Raw genomic sequence first — 22,255 nt, 5'->3', positions numbered from 1 at the left:
TGTGCCGCATCAGCTCAAGGACAACACATGACGTGTTATTTGTAACACAATTTTTGTGTCTGTCATTTTAACACAAGTATTGTGTCACTTAAATCAAAATTCAAAAGAATTCTCTCTTCAGTGCAGGCAATTTCTGGTAGGCTTCATAGCATTTTACTGGTGCATTGCATATGTCACAGACAAACTTTAGCGATTGGGTAAAGTTTAAAACCTCGACAGGGTCAACACCTCCAAGAAGCAATCGTTTCTCAATAGCTGAGAACCCAGACCCTCTGGATAAAACAAATAGCAGAGGACAAAGGGGGTGCTTTTGACCAAGCTAACATGACTTGATCTCTTCAAGTGATCAACTTGAATTCAACTGAATTCTATTCAGTTTATTTATTCAACTTTGTGAATATCTACAGTTGTCATTAGCCAAGACATGCTAATGACAAGCACCCTGGCCTGCTTGTCAGTCAATCACAGACATTTTTATTTATGGCACCAGTTTACAACAAATGGCACCAAAACTCTTTAGGTGACAAACACATCCAATTTATAGGCAAAATAAAGTTAATTCAATTAAGCCACACACAACCTATATAGTCATTTTCTGTGAGCTTAAAGAAATCTGCTTTCTGATTAGATTAGTTTGTCAAGAGTTCTTTTAAAAAACAACAACTTTCAAGCAGGTATTAAATACTTAAGCATGTATTTCTGTATTTAAGATGTTTTTTTATTGGTTTGATGTATAATCCTAAATGTTTTTCATTAGCTGAAAACAGAAAAAGGGATCATAATTAAAAGAAATACAAGCTTGTAAAAACATTTTCTGTCAAATTTATCTATGTTTCAGTTAGTGAATTGAATAGATGGATAGATGGATAGATGGATGGATGGATGGATGGTCCTTGATTATAGATTAAAAATAAATGACCAAACAAGTAACTGCACAAAATTAGGCTACAATTGAACAAAAAGTAACCAGAATCCCTGTTAAAAGGGAAGATTCAGAGTCTCACTGGAACATTCCTCATAACTCTGTCACTTAAAACATACCTCCTGAAATATCCCTCAAGTGAGTGGGACAAACTTCACCTCAGTCCTGCCAGCACTATAGCACCCTTTAATTACACTGGACTCTGCACACACTACAAGCTTGTGTGTGCTCTGTGGGTCATTCCATGAGGCAGTGTTCACAGCCAGCAATATTTCAAAAAGTTTAAATTATCCTTTTGCTGCTGCTCTGATGTAAGTAAGAAATTAATTCAGGAATGGTGGGGCAAATGGTGCTCTTTTAGACCAGGGAGAGATTCTTTCAGCTTTCTGTACTTAGTTTTGAAGGAAACTTCTCCATACTTATCTAGCCCATATTCAATGTGAACATTTCACGCCAATTTGGTCATTTACATATTCACACAAACAAATTTTTGCTTTTGATTCTAGCTATTTTTATTCATATATCATATCCTAAGCACAATAGGATATGCCTTGGCAATAGTCTGATGTGGTGCAAAGAATACAATCCCCAATATTGCAATTGGAGATTGGAATATTGGGAAAATGATCATTAGAACTACTGATTACCAGCTGTTCCTGATTCACCTTAATGATTACCGTTAATGAAGGAAATGTCAGCAATTATTTACAATTTACAAGCCGAGCTACATTCTTGTTCCTTTTTGGGATACAAGAAACAAGAGTGGTGGTGGGAGTGAAGGCAAAATTTGATGAGAAAACCTCTTTGCCTCTTGTTGCAAGGAATGCAGGGGGGAGTTCAGACTTATCCTTCCAAACAGTGCCAACCATTGGCATCTTCCTTTTCAGGAGCCACTGGCTGAGTTCATATGAGGTTGTCACATGTGACATTGTACCCTCTCAGTCCAACAGTCAATTCAAGCAGAACTCCGATCCCTTGATCTACTCCAGTGGTCCCCACCGCGACCACTTTTTATCACCGCGGACCGGTCAAGGTGTGATAATTTTACCGCGGCCCAGGGGGGTAGAAGAGAGTCATATGTCACAATTTAAATTTTTTTGCCCCGATTTTCCCTTTATAACAATCTTTTAACGTTTCGAGTTCTAAGATTGTCGCTGCAATATTTGTAACCGATCATCTTGCTGTGAGTGGTGTATTACGTAGAACGTCCAGACCCCTCCGATCTAAAATCGGGAATATTCAACATGTTGGATTGTCTTGGCCATTTTATCTCAGCCTGTGGGGTTTTCCATGACTGGGAGTGAGAACGCAACCTGTTGAATGTGACATAAAGGTAGCCAATCAGGTAGTGCGGTGACATAAACATTGAGGGGAATCCCCAAGAGCTGACGTCGCACAACTGAGAGCCTGGTTTAGGACATAGAGCAGCAAATAGAGCGGCTGCTCCGCAGTCTTTAATCCAACGGCGTTTTTTCCTTTTTGTCACGTCTTTTATCGCTTAAAACGAGTCCACAAACTATCACTGTGGCTTCTACACCGGTTGTTTATTCTAAATTCACATGTGGTATGTTGGGGGTTTTACGGGGATGTTCCTGAGTAAAATCGGTTCGCGTGTGGTCTGTTGCTCCTGCCGTGTGCTGGAGAATCTGTTGTACTTTTATCGGCTCGTGTCGTGTGTGGTCACAGAGGTTTGGAAAATCGGTCGACAATTAAATCGTACCGTGTGAAACAGACTCAAGACTTACAAGCTCTACTCCTCTCCTCTCTAGCGCCTAACACTCTCTGACTATGATAGCTATGCTAACGTTTACACAGCCCTTCAAAATAAGATACAGATGCACCACAAAATCGGACATTTTTCTTTAATGAAAACTTTAACTCACGATAATGACAAATCAATGGGAGCCCTGAGTTTGTTTCTCTGCAATGAGACGGTCCCATCTGGGAGTGATGGAGACAATGACACCCTTAGTGTTGCTTATGCACAGCGTGCTTGGTCTCTATGAGGCGAAACAGTTTGAAGGCTTCATTGCCTCATTAGCGAGCAGAACGCCGTATATTATGCAGAGCGGGTTTGGAATGTGGGAATCACCTACCGGTCCGGGATAAATCCATTCTCCTGTCTCTTGTCTGAGCCTTTTCCCCTTTGCAAAGAAACTTTCTAAAGACATCTGTTTACTCATTACTCATTTTGCTGCTTGTGGGCTCAATGTTGGCACACAAGACGTAACCGAGAGAATCTGGTTAAAGGATTTTCAAAATAAAAGATTCTCCGGACTCAGATAATACATAAAACTGAAATATTTAATTATTTCTTGTGCAGCCGGTACCAATTGGTCCACGGACCGGTACCAGTCCGCGGCCGGGGGGTTGGGGACGACTGCTCTACTTGGCAGTTTCACTGTGTACACTTGCATATTCCATGCATAGCTGGATTTTGCATCACAGGCCACCCATATTTTGATGCCATATTTTGCTGGTTTGCTTGCCATATATCAGATGATCAACCCTCTTGTCCCAGGCCTCTCTGATGGCTGCCAATTTATCCATCACATGCACTGCTGGTCTTGATTCTTGGTTGTCAAATTTCAGCGTTTTTGAGAAAGTGTGAAAGATTTTCAGCAGCATTGTGGCACAAAAAATTGCCCTTCCACTCTTTGTGTCCCAGAGACTACATGTAGCCTCATCACTGTACCTATTTCATGCATTTGATGCCCCACAGAGATGATAACTCTGTGGGGCATCCTCTGTCCGCCCAGTGCCTTTCTCACTGGTTGTATGAGGCCATCTCACAGGTTTACACTTCCTCCAGACTGGATCCTCCAGAGAATATGAGATCTCACTCTACAAGGATTTCATCCTGCAGTTCTGCATGGAGGAATGTCTGTGAAGGACATTTTCAAGGCAGCTTCCTGGTCATCTCTGTGGTCATTTATTCGGTTTCAATTGTATGACGTTTCCACATTCTCTATTGCCCTTTCTGTTCCCAGAGTTCTGACAGAATAATTACTTTGGTTACGTGTTAATATTGTCTCACCCTTGCATGTAACACAGGGCGACATGATGTTATGTTTCAGTCACGATTTGTGTCTTCTGCTGTAAACCTGCCAGTTTTTTCCCATGTTGTGTCTGTTGCACAGTAAGTGGCATTTCCTACTGTAACATAATGCATGATTCAGCTGATGTTTATTGTAATTCAGTTTTTTTCCCCTGCGGAGCTCTATGTTTATTTAAGCATTTGAGAACAACATGGTTGTGCAAAGTGCTCTATAATAAGTTACCTGCTCTGTTCATCGTTACAGTGTTACAGTTTGTAACGTTCGTTGTTCCTATTTGCAGCAGCAGGTCTTTTTATCTCAGCCTTTTCTGACCAGAGGCTATTCTCCTGTCTAGCCTTCTGCTGTATGGGAGGGCGGGAGTGCGTAATTACACACTCTAGGCTAAGACTGTTTTTTGTCATATGCGAGCAGATGCTTTATGGTGGTGATCTGGATGGACCCAGTGAGACATAAAGATAAAGGTAATTTTATCTATATAGCACATTTTCAGCAAAAGGCAATACAAAGTGCTTTACAGGAATTAAAAGGTTGTAAACAAAATAACAAAGAGCAAAACAAAAAAAAGAGAAAAAGAATCTAATGTTGATCTAAAGTATGTGTAAGCTAAGTGCACCTGTTCAGGGTTGCTAAGTATCCTCTGGTCTAATTCCATTTCTGGGTTGAAAGAACAAGAGTCTAAAAAGTAGTCTCGATCCAAAAATGTCCTCTGGGCTTCTTGTCTCTGCATCTAAATACAGCTTAAGAGTGACTAATCTAAGTCATTTTCTGAGTTAAAAGTGAGAAGCCACAGTTTCTAAGGAATAGTAGCATAAAAAGTAAGTTGTGACTGTTCCTGTATTTCTGGATTCTAAGTTGTAATTAATTTTCTGGGCTGTAGCAGTATGAGTCTCTCTGCATAAAAGTTATCTAGAAAGTATAATATTGATCTAAATCGTGCTTACATCACAATTTCTTGCATTACTAATAAACTAAAATAATCCTTTTCTGGGTTAAATAGTGAGTACTCCACAGTTTTTAATAGGTAAACTAGCAAAAGAGTGACTAATAAACTGAGTCTCTGGATTCCAAGTTTGTTCTAATTCCTTTGCTGGGTTAAAAGTGAGTACTCTACAGTTTCTAACAAAATTAAATATAAAAAGAGGAAAGGACAGATTCAGACAAAACAAAGACATGAGTAAAGGCAGTGACATCACAGGGGCCATAAAACCACGTTGCTCAGGATCCCGGCAGAAGTCCAATCAAGGTGTTGCTATCGAGGAATGTCCTTGGGAGTGCTCAGCTCCACAGCTGCATGGATAACAGGAGGGGGTGAGGTGGGAAGGAGCGTTTGGAAATATGCCCTTCCAAGGCAACACAGGGAAATCCAATTCAGAGTCTTAGGTCGGGTAGATTATAAATTTCAATCTTCCCTAATGTCTCTCTGATACATCACAGTTCCCAATTACCCAAATTAGTTTGGTCGTTCCACTGAACCGAAACTAGCAACTTCTCCAAGATCGATTCCATTCCTTTAGTGAGTTTTAGAGTCCTCAGCTGGGCTGCGAGTCTCAGCAAGACTCACATCCAACTTGCGTCTCTGTCCACACCAAAAGCCTGAATGTTTGCTAGTTCGGCCAAGTCCATCACAAATTTGTCAATAAGCCAGGTATCCACAAGCTCCAAACAGCAGAAATCCTGTTATCATGAATAAATCCAGGGTGAATCCTGCCGAGTTTGTCCCCGCAGGACAAGAGGGCTCTCTTGTGCCCAGTCTTCTTGTCGAGAAAATTTGATCAATTGCATTGAGAGAGATCCAGATCCATAATTTGTAGATTCGGAGGATGTACAAAGAAAGGCTCCAAAAATATAGAAAAAGACAGGACAAAAACAGAGCAAGCAGCATAGACTGCATCCTGCTTTTCTGTTGACCCACTAGCGATAAACTTAAAGGGCGAAGCCTATACAAAATAGAACGTTGGTTATGTATTGCAACCCCAGATTCTACAAGGATAGGCGCGGCCCTTTAAGCTGTGGCGGGCCTCACTGGTTTCAGCTATTCAGCTGAAAAAAAAAAAAGCTGTTAGGAAATCCATTATTTATACAGACCAGTGGGGCCCACCCAGTCGGTGGGCGTGGATTAAGCTTTTTTGAGTGCTGCGGTGCGCAAGGGATAAACCCACTAGTGATAGCCTTAAAAGGCTGTGCCTATACTCATAGAATCTGGGGTTACAATACGTAACCAACGGTTTCAACTGTAACACTGAAGTTAACAGTATCAACTGTAACACTTCAGTGTTGCAGTTTTGTTTCAGAAAAAAAAAAAATTTCAGAAAACCTGGTGGACCAACACCAGCAGGTGATATGCCACCCCAAATCATCAGAGTGTGAAAGTTTCACACTGGACTTGAAGCAACATGGATTCAGTGCCTCTCAGCTCTTCCTTCAAACCTTGGAACCTTGAGTTCCAAATGAAATGCCAACTTGAACCTTTTCTGAAAAGAGGACTTTGGACCATTGAGCAACTGTATAGTTCTTTTTCTCCTCAACTCAGGTAAGCCTCTTCTGGTGTTGTCTCTGGTTCAGGAGTGGCTTGATACAAAGGAATATGACATTTGTTGCCCATAATGGCTTTTGATTCGCTGAATACCTCAGTCCACTCGACAATCTTCTCATCCTGTTTCTGCTCCACCTTTACATGCCACACTTTTTCCTTCCATTCAACTTTATATGAACATGATATAACATTTGGTAACACTTTATTTGAAGGGGGGTGAATAAGACTGTCATGACACTGTCATAAACATGACATAATACATGTTATGAACATGAATAAGCCTTCATGAATATTTATGACTGTTGTCATAAAGCGTCATTCGGTAAATTATGACACTTTTAATACAAAGTTGACATTATTCAAAATGTCTTTGTTATGACAACTTGACATTAACCAAGAAATCATTACTGATATAAATTTGTTATAAAAGAATTACTGATTGCACTTTAAAAATTAGGTATCTTTATGTTATTAAAGGTAAAGTTTAAATAGTCTTATTCACCCCCCTTCAAATAAAGTGTTACCTAACATTTTAGCAATACTCTGATTTTCTGAGAGAATTTTGTTTTCATCTTTAAACCATAATTATCAATATTACATAACACAAATACTAAAAATATTTCACATAGGACTTTCACTTTTTGAAATGAACCTACAATTTTTCCACAATATTCTAATGTTATGAGCTACTAGTATTACAAAAACTATTGTTTCAAATTACATCTCAAATAAAATATTTTCCCACAGAGCTCCATGGCAACAGATTCTATTTTTAGAATATGACCTGTGGGCAATTTAATTGGTTCCTCAGGGCACTAAGTGACTACCTCTAGGATATTACAGCTGTGCAAAAATAAATAAATAAATAAATAAATAAATAAATAAATAAACTGTTGCATCTTGTTGACAATATGGAGTTTGGGGCTTTTAATTATATAATACTTAAACAAACATGTCTCGAATCTCTATAAAAATTCAGCGGCTCATACAGATTCCTGGTTTCCTTGAGTTTTAAAACATAAAAGAGCATGACAGAATCTGTCTGGTCCCCCCTGATTTGATTTCTGCTGGGAGCAGTTTGTTTGATCTCAACACACAGGCAGAGGTTAGCTGAGATGATGTCTTATTAAATAAACATCATCTGTGCAATCATGGCTTTTTGCCACTGCTCCATGTTAATGATGTTGCATACTGTGCTGCTCTACTGTGAGATTGACATCTTGTAATAAAACACACTCATTTTCTGGCTCCACACAGTTCTGTTCAGGGCAAAAGGGGGCTGGAATTTATTTCAGCAAATATTACGTTAGAGTTTAAGCTGTTTGCTACCCAGGTTATCCAGTCTGAGATTTAAAGTTACTTAGTTTGTCCTATAGCAGTGTCCCTCAAACTTTTTCAGGTGGACCACTTAACTAATCTAAAACAGTCACAGACCACCTAACCTGAAATTGCTCCTGTGACAGCACATCTTAATATATCATGCAACCTACCCATTTCTATCAATTGCATTTATTTATTGTATTTCTTTAATTTAATTTAATATTTTTTAATTAAATAAAAACAACAATAGCTGTGATCTGAAAGTAGAGCATCATTCATTACCAAGCAAAGTGGTAAAAAACAAAGAACAGTTCTGAATAACTGGAGCAATTCCTACCAATAACCGTTCAAAGGAATCCAGTCGCTAGTGTCACATCAACACTCAGCAGCTTTGACTTAGCTTTCCCTGATGATATATATAGTCCTGAAGTTGTTTTCTTTCCACAGGTACCTGCAGCTTTTCTTTTGAGTGACCCGGTTATATGCCAGTTTTCCATCATTATTCTCAAACACAATCCTTTGGTAAGCTAGCATCACACTATGAGTTCTCATCATGGCAAATAAATGGACGTTTACATGCAGTACCTTGCAGACCACAGTTTGAGAAAGACCGATTTAAAGTAACTACAAAACGACTGGAAGAATGTCGATTTGTAAATGACAGAAATATTGAGATGTTCAGAGATGTTCAGCCATAATTAATAATTAACCAGAAACACTTCATCCCAATGGTGAGACTTGCTGCAAGGATGATTGATGATTTGGTCTTGTATTGCAACCACAGAACCTGGCCACCTTGCAGTCAGAATCAACTTTCGCTGTATCCGCCTGTATTTCTAAGACAGTCTAACAGCTAACTATTGGCTTAAGCTCTCTCAGCAACAGGTCAGTCACTGAGAACGAAGCAGCAAATCTGCAGAAGAATGGCTGGAAATAAAAATAATGAATGTTTGTATGGCTGAATAAAAATACTGATTGAAACACTTTGGGACCTCATGAGTAAACTTGTAGATAAATCTCTGCAACTCTCAAAGAAATGAAACTATTTTGGGAAAGAAGTGTAGGGTAAAATACCCTCTCAATAATGTGAGACTGATAAAACCAGACAGCACAGATTTTTCAGACTGCTGCTTAAAGTGGTTACATAGGCTGGTGGATCTCCAAAGTCAGACTTAGTTTATTGTACCCTACTGTTACATTTTTACTACCTCCATGTTGACTCCATTTTAGGACACTAACTTAAGTTTAATTAGTTTTTTTTTAATCTTTTGGGAATTTTTAACTTGGTGTCAATATTTCTATATGAGTTATAATATATATTTGCAAATAAAATAGTAAATCGTCATTTCAATGTTGCAATTTTTAAAGAAATTGGTCAGATTATTTTAAACACTTTTCTAAACAGTTTGTATAAAGCAATAAAGCCGCTTTACCTTCCATGTCCTGATTATTCTTGAATGTTTCTTCAATATTGAAAGGGGCCTGTTCATGGATTATTTCAACTTCCACATTATAGTCATCCATTAAATGGTAGACTCCCTCCAAAGTGAAGTAACAGTCCCGCTCCTTCATGTCGTCTTCGATCAGCAACAGTGCGCTCTTCCATGTGAAGTGCTCGAACATCGCTTTGAATGTCTCTGCCATTTTAACGTAGGACGGGGCTATCCGAGTCAGGTGAGAGTACTCCGTCTCCTTGTTCTTGAAGGCGGTGGCCAGAGCACCTGCAGATATCACCGGGATTTTCCAGTGGGATGCCAGCCTCACCACACCTGCCGCCTCGTACTCACGTACTGGACCGAGGATCAAGTCTGGCTTCAGGTTACACGACCTGTCCGCCAGCGTGAATAAAGCGTGGTTGGCCAAGTCGGAGTTCTCAAAGTGAATGTTGAAGTGGAAACCTGGATATTCTGCCTTCAGTCTGTCCTGTGCGTAACGGATCGCTGGTGCGACTCTTGCATGTGAAAACAGGAAAGAGTCATTTTGTGGCAAAAACACCAAAACCTCAATTTCCTCCGTGAAAGAGTTGGTGATAAATGGGTTGAAGATGACCAAAAAGATCAGAAAAGGTTGAATAAACGGTGCCATGGCGCCGCTTTGAAAGTTTAGCCTCAGACAAAAACCAATCAACGCTTCAGAAGTGTTCTCTAAACGCTTCTCTCTCCAAGTTGGCTCCCCCTAAGCAGCGCACTGAGCTACAGACAGCCCTGATTAAATATTTCCAGTGAGCAGGTAAAACCAGAACGCTTCTCAGATCTGGGTTTTGTTCTGCAGAATCAAAATTTGCCCCAGTGCTTAGTCCGGACAGTTTCGTAGATCCGTTCAGCTCCAGTTCAGACACACGCGCTGCCTGGCTCCAGTCTGGAGTTTTGAAGCATCCTTTCAGGAATATTCCTGCGTCATGAAGCGCTGCCCACCTCCATCTTAAAGCTACACTGCTGCGGAGCTCACAATGAGCTACTTCAGCACAGCCCAGCTTTCTGCATGGCTCTCGAGGCTGCAAACAGCTCATAGAATACTCAACTCTCCTCAAAGTAAGCGTAGGGTGGTCGTTTTAAAGAGGTGACATGCATACCTTCTTTATGTCATATTCTGTTTTTAGTATACAAAAGCATGTTAAACGCATTGAGATGACAGGAAATTGGAATTTAAAAAAGCAAAGATATTTTTAAAATCAGATATTCTGCAGTGAACTTAAATTTCGCATCTACAGAGGCAGTGCCCAGGGGCGTGCAAAGACCACTAAAGGGGCAGGTGCTAAAAAAGAAAAGGGCACATCTAACCGCATTCTAGGACAGAATATTAACAAAGCCACACAGCTTTCAGAGTTTAATTAACAATGGTAAATTACAAAATTGTGAGATATACAATCAAAGCTCAGGAAAATCTGTATATAGAGCATACAACTATGCATATGTAAGATATTTTATTAGTAATTTCTTTCTGCAGGTTTATTTTGTTATAGGAAAGAATTGTAATATTCAAACCCACAATTTAGCAAGATATGTGAATCAGAGCTAGAGCACCAGACATATTTTGTCTTCACAGAATTGCACTGTTAAAAATATAAACAAGGGCACAATAGCTTCTTGTCAGAAAAGGCTGATGATGACCTGTTGGGAAAGAAAACAGGTCATCATTCTGGTTTTAATCTAAAAAAAATAACTTGCACATCAGTTGGTGTTAGAAAAATGGGTAACACTTTATTTGAAGGGGGGGTGAATAAGACTGTCATGACACTGTCATAAACATGAATAAGCCTTCATAAATATTTATGACTGTTGTCATAAATTGTCATTCGGTAAATTATGACACTTTTAATACAAAGTTGACATTATTTAAAATGTCTTTGTTATGACAACTTGACATTAACTAAGAAATCATTACTGTTTAAACTTTACCTTTAATAACATAAAGATACCTAATTTTTAAAGTGCAATCAGTAATACTTTTATAACAAATTTATATCAGTAATGATTTCTTGGTTAATGTCAAGTTGTCATAACAAAGACATGTTCTCAATTGGGTTACAGTAGAACATGCAGGGAACATGCAGGATGGTCCAAAAGAGTGATGTTATTCTCTTGGAAGAACTCCTTTGTCAGGCAGGCAATGTGAACTGCAGCATTGTCCTGTTGAAAAACCCAATCATTACCACACAGACGAGGGCCCTCAGTCATGAGGGATGCCTGCTGCAACATCTCCACATAGCCAGCTGCTGTTTGACGCCCCTGCACAACCTGAAGCTCCATTGTTCCATTGAAGGAAAACGCACCCCAAATCATGATGGCGCCCCCACCACTGTGCCGTGTAGAAAACATCTCAGGTGGGATCTGTTATGACTGGCTCAAGGTCATAACAAAACGGGAGGCCATGCAGGGGTTAAAGTGCATTTAAATTAGTATTTATTAACAAAAACAACAATGGATTGTGGATATCAGTATCAGTGGTGTAATGCAAATGCTTGGATGTGTTGTATGAGTGTGCATATGGAAGTGTTGAAGTGCAAAAACAAAGACAAACTCAAATGTGCAAAAAGGAGGGGAGCTGAGGCCTGGCAACAAACACCACAAGTGTCAATCGGCCGAGTGGACGCTGAAGGCGACACAGAAGACAGAGACAGCCAGGTTCAAGTACTCTATGCTCCAAATTAGCAAATCAGCAGCACCTGTAAAGGGGAGGAGCACAAAGACAAACAAGACACCTGCAGCCCAGCCTACAAGGCCTAGGGCCGTAACAGGATCTCCTTGTCATGCCAGTAACGTTGGAAGCCATCAGAACCATCAAGGTTAAATTTTTTCTCATCAGAGAAGACAACTTTCTTCCACCTTTCAATGTCCCTTGTTTGGTGCACCCTTGCAAAGTCCAAACGGGCAATTTTGTGGTGTTGAGGAAGACGTGGTCTTTGAAGACGTTTTTTGTTTCTGAAGCCCTTCTCTCGCAGCCCCTTCTCTCCCGTCTGATGGTTATTGGGCTGCAGTCAGCACCAGTAGTGGCCTTAATTTAGGTAGAGGATCGTCCTGTGTCTTGACAGACAGCCAATCGGATCCTGCAGCTCAGAGCTGGTGAAATTTTTTTGGATCTACCACTTGACTTTTTTGTTCCATAACCCTCAGGATCATTTAAAAAATGCAAAATGACTGTCTTACTGGGTCCAACCTCAGCAGCGATGGCACGTTGTGAGAGGCCTTGCTTATGCAGCTCAAGAATCCTACCATGTTCAAAGTCAGTGAGCTTTTTTGCTTTTGCCATCAGGAGGTCTTGACAGTGTAAAGACTTGACAGAAAATGACATGGAATCCAGATTTTTCACAGCTTTTGGCTTTTAAAGATTATGGTCTTAAACTTTTGATCAGATGAAAAAAATCATGTTTGAGTGTAAATGCAGTTTTCAGAAAATTCCCTGCTAAAAGTTCTTGTCTCTTGCGCTGATTTTTTCCTTTGACATTGTGAAGCTCTACTTAGAACCTTCTTAAGATCCAATAGTGCAAAATGCAAATTCTTGCAATTTTTTGACTGGTCTTAAGATTTTGATCAGGAGTGTATGTATTATTGTTATAAAGGCTGAGCCAAGAAAATTTGTCTGGATCAAACAGACAAATTTTACTCTGTACCCGTGAAGTAGCTCCCAGTCTCAAAAAGGTTGGTGACCCCTGCTCCAGACCATATTTCAAAGAAATTGCGTGAACTAAGTGCATAAATGAAGCTATGAGGGCTCCTTTTTTTTGACTGGTCTTAAGATTTTGATCAGAAGTGTATATCATGATTACATGCGGTCTAATCATATTAATGTTAGGGACTACTGACAATAGTTATAAGTAATAATTTACCATGGCAGCTATGATTAATTGCTTTTATGTGATCAGAAGTTCTTAGTTCAGAGTTTTAAGTTTGATTCCCTTTTTTAGCTTTTCTGTGTAATTCTATATTTCCTACAAGTGACTGACAGTATGGATTAATGCAGCTGCTGTATGCACTGTGAGATTTTCCTTTAAATAAAAGAAGAAAAGTTATTTTATATTTTTATTATCCAACCCTCTTTACTATTAACAAAATTGTGTGAAATGCCAATAACTCAAGAAATTAAGTTGAAATTACATAACTCATTATGTTAATTGGAAGTAACTTATATAAAAATGTTATGTCAACTAATGGAGGGGATGACTTTTAACACTGTAGGGAAAGAAACAAAAATTGAAAAAATCTGGGAAATAATTAAAAGAATGAATGGAATAAAGATAGAGTTTGAATATCATATATTAATAGATAATACAAATATAGTAAAAGATGAAGATAAAGTTGAAATATTGGCAAGAACATTTAGTAAAATTCATAGTTCAAATAATATTAGTGAAGAGGGTAGAAAATGAAGAGAAAATACAAAACTTAAATATAAAGATTTATTACAGTGGTGGTTTCCAAACATCATCTATGAAAAAACTAAATTATTTCATAGAATTTGATTATCATAGGTGTGTTTGTGAATGCGTGTATGATATAGATGGGTGGAATACAAAGTTATGTATAAGTATGTGTGTGTGCACATGTATTTATTGGTAGGATATATTTATTTATTTATTTTTTGGTAGAATACACACACACACACACACACACACACACACACACACATATATATATATATATATATATATATATATATATATATATATATATATATATATATATATATATATATATATAGAGAGAGAGAGAGAGATAAATAGATAGATCATCACGAACCACACTCCATACCAATAAGTAAACTAACAGTTTGTTGCCAACAGCCAGTAAAATCAAGAAATCAAGAAGAATAATTATTTTTGATTTTTAACAAAACATTTATTTATAATCAAAAAGTGCACAGAATACAATTAAAAACAAGATATTCACATCAGGATAAGCTTAAAAATTAATTAAATAAGATGCTTGTTAAATATCAGTTTTCCCTGAGTTGATATATTGCACAAAATCCCATTAAAACCCCATAGCTGCAGGAAACTTTCCATATTTCCAGTGGCTCTGTGGAAGCAAAACTCCAGCCTCAGCCTGGCCTTGACGTTGCACTTCCACAGAGCCACGGCATTGAGTTGTGGTCCAGCCTGGAGTCTGTCTGTACTAGATAATTAGCCATTTTAGCTTTGGCAATTAAATTAAAAATCTGGCACTTTGGCTTGTTGGCTTTGTTAAAACGCAGTCCATAAATAAAAATAGAACTGGTAAAAACAATGCCAAAACAGCTAAAAACACTCATCAATCAACTAAAAAATGTCATCAGTCTTCTACAATTAATAAAAACATGAAAAACACTCTCAGACAGACCACAGAAAGGACACTCATTTAAAACCCCTGGACTAATGACGATAAAAACGAGTTTGTAGCAATGGCACCAATCCTCCATTGGAGATCACCAGTCTGTTTTTTTATAGGAGGTTTATAGAGGGTCCTCGTCCTCCCAGTCGGTCTGTCCACACTCTCACAGGTTGTTCCGTAGGGTTCTTTAATTTAGGACTTTGACACAGTTTTTATAAAGTACTTTTGGGGCTGTACTCTGAAGGCTCATCTGTGAGTCTTTACTGGACAGCAGGGGACCACTGTCCTTTGTGAAACTGGTGTTCAGTGTCAAATCAGGGACCGGGTCTGTCGGGTCCGGTGAAACCTTTCTCTCGTGGAGCAGCTGCAGGAGACACCTCTCCCCAGCCTCTCTTTCATCAGGCCCAGGAAACACTGCACAAGTCTAATGGACCGGAACCCCGGCAGAGAAGCAACGGCCTGGATGTTGAAAAAGTACGGTCCAGCTGTCTCCACCAGATGTTTCAATACTGTCGTCTTGGACTTGCACAGCGCCTCCGACAGTCCTGGTATTGTGCTGCGATACACGTCCAGTCTGGACTCTCAGACTAAAGGCTCTTCTAAAAACCAATGCAGAGAGTTATGCGCCTGTGAATGACATAGTTTAAAAAAGCAACAGAATCTAAAAACATCCTGATAAAACTGAGGCAACCCTTTTAACTTTAAAAGACTAAAATCAGTTAAAAACCATAGCAGCATCCAGCCCCAGTAAATTAACACGTCTGATAATGCAGCTGGCCACATCCCTCCACATGGGATCCTGTCAGGTACTTCTGAAGGAACCATAAACAAAAAGTAGTTGTTCTACTGGCCAGGTGGACAAGGCCCTGACTCCCCTCCTCTCTTGGTAAAAACAAGACAGACTTTGGCACCCAGTGTAGACTGTTCCAAAAGAAGTTTACCATCTCTGTCTGTACTTTTACAAGTAATCCAGATAGGTCTAAAACAGAGAGCTTGTGCCACAGGTGTGATGTGATAAGATTATTTAAAACCAGCACCCTGCCCCGGTAGGACATCTGGGAGTGCAGCCACCTCTGTTGTGGATAGGGATAATGTGAGATCACGTGGTGTTATTAGTGATTGTAGATCACCTGTTGCTCACCTGGTGACTTCAGTGAGTTGGTGATGGGGAGGTCTACTTTTTGCTGACCACTATGTTTTGTCTTTGATCACTGTTTAATTCTACGGATCCGTTTTTATGCTGCTTTTGAACACTGTTTGCCTTTGGATATTGACAATAAAATCATTGCAACTGCAGCTTGGATTTACGTTTTGATCAGCTTGCGCGTCAACAACCACTCCCCTACTCAGCCGAATTTTCTGTTCGATGTTTTCCCAACGTTTTCCAAAACTGCCTAAAAACACACCAAGATATTTAAAACCATCTTTCTTCCATACAAGACCTTGAGGGAGAACTGGGAGCCCAACAGACCACTCACCCACGACCAGGGCTTCGCTTTTTCCCCAGATCAACCTCGCAGCAGACAAGACAGAAAACTTTTCTCTGATCTTGGTTAAAATACTGACATCTTGCTGGTCCTTTATAAAAACAACATCAACCAGGTAAAACCAGACCATAAACATCAAATGTATTTTCTGAAGGAGGAGTTCTAGGAAGAGTGCGTAGAGCATCCCCAAGAGCGCGCAGCCCTGTCGAATGCCTGTACGCACCCTAAAAAGAGCACACGGTACCATTGCTCTTCAGCACACTCTCAATATCACTGTACAGTACCTGGATCTTGGCAATAAGACCCTCGCTGAACCCAAACGCCCTCATGGTTTTCCAGAGGAAGTCGTGTTCAACGCGGTCAAATGCCTTTTCTTGATCTAATGAAATCAAGCCAGTTTGTAAACCTAATGAGCCGGAAACCTCCAAACATCTCGAATTAGGTAGATGTTATCTACCATGGACCTGCTGGGGACGCAATAGGTCTGAATCCGGTGGATGACCTGCTCCATAGCTTTCCCCAGCCTAGTGGCCAGGGCCTTGGAGAGGATCTTGTAGTCGGTGCAGAGGAGGGACACAGGGCGCCAGTTCTTGATGTCCTGCAGGTTCCGTTTTTTGGAAAGGCAACCTTCCAAAAGGGTTGATGACTGCTCTGCAACAGTCATCAACTGCGGCAAGACAAGGGTAATGAACCAGTGAGCAGACTTTTGTTGTAGACGTTCGAGCAGGTCTTTACCCAGAATGTCCCAGTAGCCCTGTAAAACTCTACAGTGAGCCTGTTAACGCCTGCGGACTTCTGGCCCTGCATGCTGAGGAGGGCTGTGTGGAGTTCCTGAAGCCCCAGAGGGTGCTCCAGCTCGGTGTTGATCTCCTCGGAGACCTGGGGTAGTTCATTGCAGAACTCCCGGAACAGTTCCTTGTTCCCCTTGTATTCACTGTGGAACAGAGAACGGTAAAACTCCACAGCCCTCCTCCTGATCTGACCTGATTCACTCAGTTGCTGCCCTGTGCCGACAGCAAAGAGTAGATCAGCTTCCTCTGCCCGTGCTTCCTCTCCAAGCTGAAAAAAAGCTCGAGGGAGCATCCACATCCGTAATGTTTTGGATCCAGGACCTGAACAGTATACCTTGGACTTTATTTTCTAGCAGGTTTGCTAAAACCTCAATATGCTCTCGATTTCCTGTGGATTCACTAAGTTGTTCTAATTCCACGATATTCATTTCCAGATCTCTGATAGATCTGGTAATGTCATGGGTGACATTGACAGTGTGCTGCTGACTCAGCAGTTTTATTTGTACTTTCCCATAGTCCCACCACTGTCTTAGATAGATAAAATCAGTCTTCCTCCATCTAAAACCAGTCCAAAAATAACTTAAAGTCTCTTTAAAATCTTGATCATAAGTTAAAGCTAAAATGCCAGTAGGCGCAGTTCTAGGCAAAATGTTTCTAATAAAAACACTACTTAAAAGCAACGAGTGATCTGTAAAAGCCACCGGTAAAATCTGGCATGTTTTACAGTGTGGTCAAGACCAAGACCAGAGTGTATCGAGACCGAGACAAGACCAAGACTTTTAGGGTCCGAGACCAAGTCAAGACCAAGACCAGCAGCCCGCGCTACATGACACAATAAAATGTAAAATATGATCAAAATTGCTTCTCAAATTGATCTGAAAGATCCATATTCCCAAAAAACACCTAGATATGAAATACTTAATACATTTTACCAATATTAAATATTTCATCTCTGTGCTACAATCTGAGGTGGTCTCGTGCCATCCCTAAAAAGATAACGCCCTGGGCATTTGCCCATATTTCTCATGTCAGAAACCACCACTGTCTGCATCATTAAACATAGCAATTGAGGCAATGCCCTGATGGTAAATAACGCTCAACTATGAAAACTGACCAAGGAACAACAAGCAAGAAGTAACCAAGAACAAGACGCTCATTGTGACAGTTCTCTCCCTCTCTCCGGTTACATGAAGCCAGGCAGTCTGAGACCATGGCACACATTACAGCTGCCACTTTGAACGAAAACAATCAAAGAGCAATGTGCATTATCGGCATGCTCTTTCGTTCTTGTGTTTTAGTTATTTGTTAATTTAAAAAATATCAACGTACATAATTAAATAAAATAATGATAGCTACTGCAGTGTACGTAGAGCATTACAAGAACAAAGAACGGGTGTTCTGTCAGGTCAGATCGTCATACGCTTAGCACGAACCCATGGCTATATCAGACACATCATTACCGTAAGATTTCATTTAATCAGCAACATGGAATCATGACGTAGATCATCATACACTTTGTTATTAACAGTTGTATGGCATCTGTGGTGTGCTGTAGTGGCGCAGGGGTTAACGTGCTATATTAATGTTAGCTAGTCATCTTTTAGCTATCATTACCTGCATCCAACGGCTTTACTCAACTCAGTCGGTTAGTTTGGGGAAAAAACTGTGCAAAGTTATTTACGTTTTGCTGGTTTGCTGCCATGATTCTAACACACACCTGCGCAGCAGCAGCAGGTCTACTTTACTGCCTCACAGGTGTAAACCCAGTGCGAGCGTCTCAGCGTTAATGTTGCGTTTGAAGGCGGCTCGGAAAAACAGGTTACGACTTGTTAGCAACGGATTAAACTGTTTTAACTGCTGAAAAAGGTGACAGAGGACACGGATATGGGAAGGGCGGGAGCTCCTATTTTATCAAATTGATATAGGAATAACAGACTGTTGGCAATTCCAAGGTAAAAACAATAAACAGCTTCCAGTCCGGGGCCCGCTATGGACACCGTGAAAGCTCAAACAAGGTGTTTCAGCAAAGTTATCCCACTTTTTCCAACTGCATGTGTCCTAATCAGACGCACACAATGCATGTTTTCTCTCAATCTATGGGAGAACGGTACCTGATAGGGAAACGCAAATCCATATGCCTTCAAGTAGAACTTTTTTTAAACACATGTGCACTCAGTTTCAAAGAATCTAGAACCAACTAGGCGAGAGCATTACACGTTTTCGATGTGTACTGTTACTGTGTAAACACAGATCGTAATTAGAACGTTTTTGTGTAAACAATCCAACAAAAACGGAACAAAACTTCCGTTTTTGTTGGATCGTTGTCGTGTAAATGCCCCCTAAGAGGTCAAATACTCTTTTCTGGAACTGCATTTGAGAGTTCTTCTATGACTCTGTGATGAGCTGGTAACTGTTAGCTAACAGAAGACTTGTTAAATAAACAATGACACTAAGCAAATTGTTATATATACATGACTCAATAAACAAACCCACAGATAGAGATAATCCAAACAGGACATGTCGTGGGTCACACAATGACACTGGAGTTTATTTTTACCCTTGGTGCACCATCCTGCTTGTCAAAATATTTAATGTAGCATCCTGCTTTTTCAGGACATCCCATTCTTTTCCATTTTTTCTGCTTTTAGATGTAAAAAAGGACAAACTTGTAGGACAAATAATTAGACACTCATCTTTTTTTAGAATGAAAGTTGTGGCACTAATATATCAGACCTAAACAGTTCTGAAACAACTTCACACATGGCTGCATTATTTACTCAGAATGAATGTTTAGTGAATGAAAGATGAGTTGATAGAAAAAGGTTAATGTTCGACTGTAAATTTTCAAGGTTGAAAACTTTGCTGCTTTTCTGTCTCATTGAGAACTTTTGGGAGCATAGTTATGACTCAGACAAGACCACTTCTACACATCAGAAGCAATAAAATTATTCTTAGCAACAGCACAGGAATTGATCAGACTGATCATCAGAGGAGAAGGAGAACCAGATAAGTGAAACTCGAAGCTTGTCTTATGAGTTTACCAATTTAGAAATAGAGGAAATGGGGATCCTGAGGTTGTTGGACTGTCAAGATGTGTTGTTGAAGTGGACCCAAATGCAGCAGGCAACAGACAAGTTGTGAATATTTAATTAACAAAAACCAGAATTCAACTTACAAAAGGAACATCTAGGGAAGCACACACACACAAAAAAAAATCCAAAAACAAATCCAAAAACTAAAGTCACACGAGGCTCTAAGAGGAGCGTGGAGAACGACGAGAAGAGGAAAGGGTTGTAACAAGACGGACTGGCAAATGTTGACAGAGAATGAGGAGCTTAAATTTTGTGACATTGAGAGTGGGAACAGTGAGTCTGGCCTGGTGAAGTAACTGATTGCAGGTGTGAGTAGTTGGAGCAGGAATCAGGCTGAGGAGCGGGGAGAAGGGAGTGAACACAAGGGAGGGAGGGAATACAAGGGAGTGGAAATAATTCTAACACTAAGAAAACTCTAAGACTAAAGAAAACATGGCAAGCTAGAAAGAGAAAGATAGGAGGAAAACCATAAAATAACTCAACAGAAACAAAGCTGATCAAAAAATAATAAGAACTCAGGAACACAGAAACTAGAATAACCCAAAGGACTAAACAAATAAATAAACCTAACTAGAAACACAACAAGGGATATAGAAGTTATAGAAGTTATTCTATATCCCTCGTAGTGTTTCTAGTTCAGTGTTTTTCAACCACTGTGCCGCGGCACACTAGTGTACTGTGAGTGATCGTCAGGTGTGCCGTGGAAATTATCCAATTTCACCTACCGTATATTCCGGATTATAAACTGCTACTTTTTTCCTACACTTTGAACATGCGGCTTTTCTGTGGATTTTTCTTCAACCACCAGGGTTTAGCAGGAAGTGAATCATTGGAAGTCAAAATTGGAAATCATAGAAGAACACGCTAATTTTCATTTAGAACAAGCACATGCTAGCAGCAGGCATGATGGAGAAATGTTTTCAAACTCATTTGATGCAGCTTCTAAGTTGAGGAGTATCGATCTGGCAGTACAGGAGGGAAATAAAGCCGCTGTACGTAAACTCGGCATGAACAAAACCGGATTTGGAGACGGAGAACTGCGTCCTTAATATATCCAGCAGCTATTAGGATGTAGCACTCTGCTGGGTCCTTATGGGAAACCGAGAGCGGCAGAGATACCAGCGGCCTGTAGCCCGTTGTGGCTGATTTAAATAAGTTTCCGGAGGGAAACACAAGTATGAGAAATAGCTAACAAAAAATTTAAAACAACAAATGATTGAGAAGAGTAAAACAAAAAATGCACTAAAACATAGCTGATAAATAAAAAAAGGAACAGCAAAGGACACAGGAGAGTGCAAAACCAAACTCAAAAACCCAGTCTTGACATGGACAGGTTCTGTTAAACATTTGGAAAAGAAGACTATGGTGTAAGGTAAACTGTAGTATCAAAAAATAGCTTTAAATATCATTGTTGAAAACAAATATAATGCTATTTGTGTAAATATACTGCAATGGACTGGTGATCTTGTCGAGGGTGACCCCACCTCTCACCTGTTGACCACTGGAGATAGTCACCAGCTCCGTCATGATCCCGCTAAAAATAAGTGGGCTGAATAAAATAATGGATGGATAAATGGATGTGCAAACATAAATTGTTAACCCCTTGTTAATTTATTATAACACAAAACTCTTTGTTTGATGATTATTATTGGTAGCTATTGCTTAACTCAGTAAATTCTTTATGTAACTAGCAAAAAATACATTTAAAATGTAAAAACTGATATAGGGGTGGGTGAAATGGACTCAGTTTTATCATATTTTGTGATAATATTGAGACAACAGGGCCATGCAGAGACCACTAAAAGAGGCAGGTGCTAAAAAAAAAAGTGGCACATCTAACCGCATTTTAGGACAGAATATTAACAAAGCCACACAGCTTTCAGAGTTTAATAAACAATGATAAATTACAAAATTGTGACATATACAATCAAAGCTAAGGAAAATCTCTATATAGAGCATACATCTATGCATATGTAAGATATTTTATTAGTAATTTCTTTCTGCAGGTCTATTTTGTTATAGAAAAGTATTGCAATATTCAAACCCGAATTTAGCAAGATATATAAATCAGAGCTAGACCACCAGACCTATTTTGTCTTTACGGAATTACACTATTAAAAATATAAACAAGGGCACAATGCAACCTTTTAGTGTACTGTAATCTATAAAAAAGAGCTGCCTGTTTGCTACACTTGCAGTGGAGATGAAGATGGTCCATTCAGGAAAGCAGAGCTGCATCAAACTT

The 22,255-nt window shown here is 39.7% G+C and overlaps 1 protein-coding gene across 1 annotated transcript in view; it reads right to left on the bottom strand.

Annotated features, from left to right (window-relative positions):
• The window catches only part of npr3 (natriuretic peptide receptor 3), a 92,811-nt gene extending 82,635 nt beyond the window's left edge, over positions 1-10,176 (bottom strand). Inside the window, exon 1 of the mRNA XM_088009165.1 lies at positions 9,268-10,176. Within this exon, the coding sequence (XP_087865291.1) occupies positions 9,268-9,919 (652 nt within the window). The 5' untranslated portion in view covers positions 9,920-10,176. The remainder of the gene's footprint in view (positions 1-9,267) is intronic.
• Between the last annotated feature and the right edge of the window lie 12,079 nt (positions 10,177-22,255).

Source organism: Poecilia mexicana, unplaced genomic scaffold (assembly GCF_051168715.1).
Source record: "Poecilia mexicana isolate PSO_F unplaced genomic scaffold, ASM5116871v1 scaffold_9, whole genome shotgun sequence".
Classification (NCBI taxonomy): Eukaryota; Metazoa; Chordata; class Actinopteri; order Cyprinodontiformes; family Poeciliidae; genus Poecilia; species Poecilia mexicana.
This window is presented reverse-complemented; position numbering and strand designations above follow the sequence as displayed.